Source organism: Oryzias melastigma, linkage group LG12, assembly GCF_002922805.2.
Source record: "Oryzias melastigma strain HK-1 linkage group LG12, ASM292280v2, whole genome shotgun sequence".
Lineage (NCBI taxonomy): Eukaryota > Metazoa > Chordata > Actinopteri > Beloniformes > Adrianichthyidae > Oryzias > Oryzias melastigma.
In genome coordinates this window covers 14,675,866-14,683,059 of record NC_050523.1, presented here as the reverse complement: position 1 = coordinate 14,683,059, position 7,194 = coordinate 14,675,866, and the positions used below count along the sequence as shown (strand labels likewise).

The window sequence follows — 7,194 nt, the reverse complement described above, 5'->3', positions numbered from 1 at the left end:
ATTGGGATCTATGTGGTCTCCGTGCAGCCAATCAGGTTCTTCTTATTTTGCAGACAACACTAGCGCTCATATCATTCCAAAAATGTTTTCAGCAAGACACAGAAATAGATCTGCACACATGAGATAATGACAGACATGATACAGTGGCAGCAAGTCGAAACTGAAATGAAATTACCTTCTAACTTGTCACTGTGACCGCATAAAAAAACACACCATAAAGTTTGTGCAACAGATAGTAGCAGACAATGGCAGTCATTCCCAGAAACAAAGATTAATGAGACTCCTCTTCTGGAACATATGAGCACAAACCAGCAAAAGTGCAGTGTGCATTTAAATCACTGAATGCGTTGGAGAAGCACGTGCAACGCCAGCACACAACCCCACAAGGGTATTTCTGAAAACCTTTTTGAATGACTCACGACTTTCACCGTTTCAGATGGAAATGTCACCAAAAAAGCTAAAAAGATTTTCATTTCCTTTCCCAGATATGTTTTCCCGCCCACCCCTAACATGAATAACACCCCCACAGATCAGACCACAACCATAAAAGAACTACAATACTTCACTACCTGAATGCAAGTAAAACAAACTTTGTTTCTGTCGACGTCAATAAAATTGACCAGAATGTTTGTAGAAAATGACAAAAAAAGAGAATAATTTTGCAACCTTAAATCATTCACACAATGCACTATCAGTTATATTTTATGTGGCAGTGCTGAACCATAAAAGTTTAGATATTTATATTGCTAGTAAAAATATTGCTGTGGTTGTGGGAGGGCTTTAAACTGCCTTCCTTGTAATGTTACTGTATGTGTCTGCACTTTAAGATTGAGCAACCTTTGTGGATCAAATGATTGCACCCTTACCCTGCACACCATGCATAAAGTATCAAGTAACAGGTTTTGCAGTAAATTACATTATGGCAGGTTGTTGCATACTTTAACTTAGATTGCAATGCTTTATTTTGACATTAAACATCTCGGATATAAGGGATTTTATTTCAAATTGCCTCCTCTGTAGTGCAACATTCTGCAAGTCTCCACCATTGCACCAGCAGGTCAACAGTCTCATGTTGCACGCGCGTGCTTTCACTTTTCATGTTTAATATTTTTTTCTAAATCATTTACTAGTTAAAGATGAGAAATTGGGTCTTTTTTTCCTCCCTGATCTGAGGCTGCACGCGCGCAACACCAATCTGGACCCCACGAGCGTGTGTAAATAGTGCGCACTCTTGATGAACTTACCTCAGGCGCTACACCAGAGCGGCAGCGGAGTAAACATATTCACGCCCATCTAAAATGAGGAAAATAAAGTCATCAGTTGAGAAACAGCCGGACCAGATGGGTTTAGTCTCGTCGCCGACGGGGGGGAGCGGCTCCCTCATTTCAGCGCCTTTCCAGGCAGGTGCCTCGGTCCCGTTTTCATCCTCCGCCTCATGCTCCTCAGTGACGAACACTTTCACTCAGGTAACGTTCGGGCCACACACCCTCCGAGCTGACGAGCCGACGCAGAGGGGAGATGGTGGTATCGCTCCGCCGGCAGTGATGGTGTCGGAAGCTCACATCCAGGCTGTTGCTGCTGCAGCTGCGGCACGGCCCCGCATCCTTCTCCCTCCCGGCTTAGCTGGGATTTTGTTAGGGGTCCAACTGTCTTTTGCAGGAACGACGCGGCGTAACTTTCGGAAGGCACTATTTTAATGTTGTGAGCAAGGATAAAAAAGATGTAAAGGGGCAAGCCGGAACAAGCCGCTTTTCGAGGCGTGGGCTAGCTTGTTTTAAAGAAACAGCGCGCGAGAGGTGAAACATTAGCGCGGGGGAGGAGGAGGAGGGGGGCTGTGGAGCGCGAGGAGCAAAAAGGAAGTTCAACACAAATGTTCTTTTTCATCAAAAATACCTATTTTATTGTAAGTCTGGTTGTTACATTTAAACATTTTTTTTAAATCTAAAAAGTAAAAAAATATATATAGGTAACTCACCGCTTATAAAACTACATTCAAATATTTGTGTACTGAGAAAATGCTAACAGTGCAGTTGGAAGAGACCCAACTTATCAAGATAGTAATCCTATTAAAATATGTGGACTTTACCACTCAGTAGTTTCCTTTGTTCTTTAAGCCAGCAATAGTGCCACTGATACAAAACGGTAACAGTGTGGATATTTCTCTAATACAATTTGATAACATTTTGTGGCAGAAATTGTGTCCATGTTAAATAATTTCAGATGCACCAATTTACCCTTCACTCTTCAACATTGGACCATTCCATATTTATCATGTGGGCTACATGTCTGTTGTGTAGAATTCTGATGTGTTGTTTTATATTTAAGACACACCAGCTGGGAAAGGATAGCCTAAGAGAAAAGGGTATATAAATAAAATAAAGTTTGGGGTTTTCAAGTCATAGATTTTTCTTTTTTCGTTAATATTTAATAAAAGAAAAAGTATGTCATTGCTTTTTATACTGTTCTTATACGTAAAGTTCAGAAATAACAGCATTTGCTCTCTCGCCGTATCAAAATAATTAGTTGTTACAATCGTTTGATCTATTATAAGTGTTCCCAGTGATCTTTTAATTATTATTTGTGCCTGTATTGGCAAAGTGAAAAAAAAATGGTGTTTTTTTCTAGGCAAAGTTTGTGCATCGCAGCAGTAAATTTGCCCCTGAGTTGTGGGTGGGACTGTTGGGTTGGAGTAAGCCCGCCGTTGCTTCCCGACATCCATCTGTTTACACTCTCTCCCGCTAGCTTGCAGCCCTTCATATCAGTGCAACATGGTGAGCAGAATTGGAGCTATCCAGCTGCACAGTTCTGAGCCAGATTCCAGCTCAGACAAGGAAAACTATCGGATTGTGTTCTCCTAAAGTTGTGATAATCAATGGAATGTGATAAAATGCTACGAAAAGTGTTCATCCAATAATATTTTGTGCTTGAAAAGAATGGTTTTTCAAAATGACTGCATTGAGTTATACAAAAAATTCACTTTGGTCAATATAGGATCCAAATAACCATCACTAGGTCTGTGCTATGTATGCAATTCCTTCAGTGCATTTCATCTTTCTTGTTGACTCTCATTCATAATAAAGAGATCCTGACTGCTATATTTTTTCCTGTGTGTCTGTGTGCAGCTGTGCATCCGTGCGCACATGCACATAAGCATTCTGACCTACTTCTGGAAAATCCCATTGCAGGAAATTTCAATGGGGGGGTTGACATCAGTGGAACAATTAAATGATTAGATACTCTTCGGTCCTGCACACACAACCACAAAAACACACCAAGCCACACATTTATTGTGTCTGCGCGCTGAGCCAATAGCATCTCAGATGTCCACCGGCTTGTACTCCATTAGGTGAGACGAGTTACAGTGACATTTCTGGGACAGAAGAATAACTGAGAGATAAAATGAGACATGTCAAAGGAAGGAGTGGAATTAGAGAGCATAGAAACCCTCTTAGCTGTGCAAGGAGACCCGCTCACTTACAGTCATGCTCAGTGAGCTTCAAACAGTAGCAGAGAAGTCAAAAAGTAAAGCAAAGAAAACCAATCATTTGTGTAACGGTATTTATCCTCCCGACTACCACCAATGCAAATTTGTCCTCTTTATTCTTTACCTGAATTTCTCCCGATTACTGCACAATACTGCATGTAAATGGGAGGGACTCTGGGAATTGTAATTTTTAATTTGACTTTTTTTTCTCTCTGTCGTAGTCCAGAGGATATTACACTACAATTCGACCTTGTAGGCTTTTATTTTAACAGGACAAACAACTAATTTCATTTAACAATTTCTCATTCCCCCCTCTAAACATAAAAACTTTTGAACATATTCTTTTTTTTCACATCTTAAGAAGTTCTGCCAGATTCCATGTCTCTGTCTTTATATGTTTCTCACAGCACTTTGTGTGATTCTGATCTTTTTATTTGTTTTGCTTCTCATTTATTTGTCACTTTGGATTATGTGTCTGCTAAATAACTAACTTTTAATTTACATCTCTGAGATCTGCTCCCTACAAAATATGGTGCTACGTTGTAAGATTTGCTCCCTGCACCCAATTTGATGTATTGTGCTCTAACAAATCCTGCTACAGAAAAAACACGTCAGCTTTGAATCTCTATTGTCTTGTAGAATTGGGTCTCCTCTGCTGCATTTTAAACAGCAGTTCTTTCTGTCTTTAGTGGAAGTCGGCTCTGACAGCTGATAAAAAAGGTTCTTTATGCAAATACTATAGTGAAAGTAAATCACAATTTAACATGCTCAAACAAGTTTTAATTGGTAAAGTTAACCCTGGGTTTTATTTACAATTCAAATGAGCTGAGTTCAATTATCTTTATTCATATGGCACAAAATACATTCAAATCAAACTAATTATAAGACTGCTATGACTATTCATGTGATGAAATAACAGTTTTTGTACATCACAAAAATATGACTTTACTGTCTATGACTGTTGATGTTCTACATGTAGATTCAAGTCCACAAAATAAGGCAATGCATTACAGTACAGCAGTCCACGGAGGAAGGATATGAATATGGAGCACCCATTGTCAACCAAAGTTCCCTTTTAGGAAGTCAATGAGTTACTGAGAAAACATCAGAAATTAAAATAGTCTTTGTAAATGGATGTGTTTATTATTACTTTGTTCATATAAAGGAATTATCCCAGTTTGTAAAACACACATGAAACAATTAAGCAATGTGACACCATTTTTTAAAATAAGGTAATAAATAATGGAGGTTTTATAATTCTTTGCAGAAACATGAAGAACAAAAATCACCTAAATGTGGCTAAAAACATTAGAAATTCAGAAACACAGATATGGGTTATATCTTCTACCAGGAAGTTTCCGGAATCCAGTCAAAAAAGCAAAAACAAAGAGACGTAAAGGTGTAAGCTTGGGATTTCCAGTGTTTTTTTTATTGTCAATGGAAAATAAATTTCATTAAGTCCTTAAATACTTTAAGCTGATGTTGATTACGATAAAAAAAAAAAAACTAGATTTGTTGTAATGGCTTCACATTCTGTGGTTTGAAAGAACAAAACACTGATTGTCTAAATCTAATTACGTATGAAACAGACACCTTGGATATGACAGAAATGACTACATTTAGATTAATCACCTTTTCAACACTTCAAGAATATAAAAGTAAACTATTGCTTTGCTTTTTTTTTTAAGAGCAATTTTGGTAAAAGAAAACAAACGTATCCAATAGATCTAGATCTATCTAGAGCAAGAGGTTATGTGTAAAAGAAATGAAGTTTAGGCTCTAAGCAGGAGTCTGCAACAGCCACATGCTTAAACCGTTAATAAAAACTTATTAGAAGATTAATGTTCATGTCAATGACTACTTGCAGCTTTTTTTACTCATTTTTTTGCTTCTGTTTAGCTTTAAAGAAAAATAACTTTTTAAAATCTTTTAAACTATTTAACTTTTTAATCTTTAAATAATGATAATAAAACACATAATATCAAATACATAATTGATGAAGAGGGCCAGAGCGTTTTACCATGCTTACAAAATGCATTTGTCAGATGTTAAAAAGCTTGATCTATTGTCAGAATAACTTAAAACTTTTTATTTTATGTCTTGCTGCTGTTTAGAGGCAAGTAATTATTTCAAATAAATCTACTGCAGGAGGATCTTATTTTACGCTGGATCTATTTTATTTTGAAAGGAGCTTGTATGTGCGGCTGTCAAAAGTAATATTAATGTAACAAATTTAATTTATTATTTAAAAGCCATAATTTTATAAATGAATGGCTCAATGGCCATAAAAGCATCAATAATGTGTATTTTTGTAAATGTTTAAGCGGGACTTTACTGTTCTCGCTGGTTTTGGTCAGGAAGAAACTGACCCGAGTTTTTTTGCCTTAAAGGTTAAAGACCCTAAAGAGTCTGAATCCTTTAGAAAAAATCTTTATTTCATCAACAATAAATAGATTAAGGAAAGTGTCATGTCGGAAAAGTAGATGAAATGTTGTTCTACCATATTTTATGCATGCTCTCATCAAAACTTTAAATCAAGTATACGATCAGCAGCAACATCCAGAATGATGCATAAGAAAATGAATGAAAAAAAACAATAAAAGTATCAATATGATCAAAGTTTTCTGCAAAAAGCTACTGCTCCTCAAGCTTGTCTGATGCACGATGCTCCTAAATTTCATTTAAGTGCGAGGTGCAGAGCACACTTTCATGGTGTCTCCCTTGTGTGCAGGTGGAAGTGATCTTGCAGCAAAGCTTTCTTCGTAAACGTCTTGTGACAGAGCGGACATCGGAAGGGCTTGGCAGCGGTGTAGGTGCAAATGTGCCGAGTCAAGTGTGCCCTCCCTGAAAAGCTTTTCTTGCAGACCAAACAGAAATACTCTTTGCTCTCCTTCACATGGTCCATGTAGCTCTCGAGGTGTTGAAAGACTTTGTCGCACTTTCTGCACAGGTATGGTCTCTGAACTGAGGCGTTTTCTGAATGCTCTGAGACATCTTCTGCAGTCATGTGACTTTTTGTCACCTGTTCTCCTGGGTGGGTTAACAAAGTCGAGTCAGTTTTATCTTCATCTGGTTGAAGTTGTTCTATCAGTGAGTATACATTTCCCTCCTCCTCTTCTTGTGGTTTTTGAGGGCTTTCTGGTAGTTCTTCATGACTTGTATCACCTCTGATCTTGGAAACTGTGAGAGAAATGACATTTTCAAATAACTAATTACTACAAAAATGAAAAATAAGAAGCAGTTTGAAGAAAACTAATGAAGAAGACTCACTTTTGTCAGACTCCAGGACTATTTCAGTTAACTTCATTTTCTCTTTCGGCTCTCTTTGTTTTTGTCCAACTGCCTCCGCTTGTTGGCTCGCTTTCAGCTTTGGCTGAGTCGGGGACACTCGCCCTTCCTTTACCTCTTGATTTCTGGACTGGACTTCATCCTTTTCCTTCTGATCATCGCAGCTGGAATCCAGCCAGCTTCTGCTTGGATTCTGTTTTAAAAATGCAAGAGTGGGACTGAGGTAAAGGGAGACCGCTTCTGTGCATTTGTCCACCACCTGGCTCATCTGGAGAGCGCTGGCTGCAGTCAAGTAGCTCACCAGCTCTCTCAGAGGGACCTGTAAAGCAACAACATGAACTACCAAAGCAATATAAATGCTTGCTTGTAACAAGACTAAAGAGAAATTGCTAAAAAACTTTCAGTAAAACAAAAAAAAATTG

General features: G+C 38.0%; 2 protein-coding genes across 3 annotated transcripts in view; both read right to left on the bottom strand.

Annotated features, from left to right (window-relative positions):
• The window catches only part of rc3h2 (ring finger and CCCH-type domains 2), a 24,852-nt gene extending 22,987 nt beyond the window's left edge, over positions 1–1,865 (bottom strand). Inside the window, exon 1 of one of the 2 annotated variants that reach the window (XM_024299699.2) lies at positions 1,245–1,865. The gene's annotated coding sequence lies outside the window, so the exon portion shown is untranslated. The remainder of the gene's footprint in view (positions 1–1,244) is intronic. The other variant, XM_024299697.2, reaches the window with a different exon arrangement.
• Positions 1,866–4,221: 2,356 nt separating this feature from the next.
• LOC112163364 (zinc finger and BTB domain-containing protein 6) lies at positions 4,222–7,125 on the bottom strand. The gene is made up of 2 exons (XM_024299729.2): positions 6,755–7,125; positions 4,222–6,664 (listed from the first exon to the last, which is right to left on the bottom strand). Exons 1-2 carry the CDS (start codon positions 7,038–7,040, stop codon positions 6,192–6,194), a joined length of 759 nt encoding a protein of 252 aa, XP_024155497.2. The 5' UTR covers positions 7,041–7,125; the 3' UTR covers positions 4,222–6,191.
• Between the last annotated feature and the right edge of the window lie 69 nt (positions 7,126–7,194).

Coding starts and splice junctions, on each gene's coding strand:
- LOC112163364 (XM_024299729.2), bottom strand. CDS start 7,040: ATGAGCCAGGTGGTGGACAAATGCACAGAAGCGGTCTCCCTTTACCTC. Junction 6,665..6,754: donor AGTCCTGGAGTCTGACAAAA/GTGAGTCTTCTT, acceptor TTTCTCTCACAG/TTTCCAAGATCAGAGGTGAT.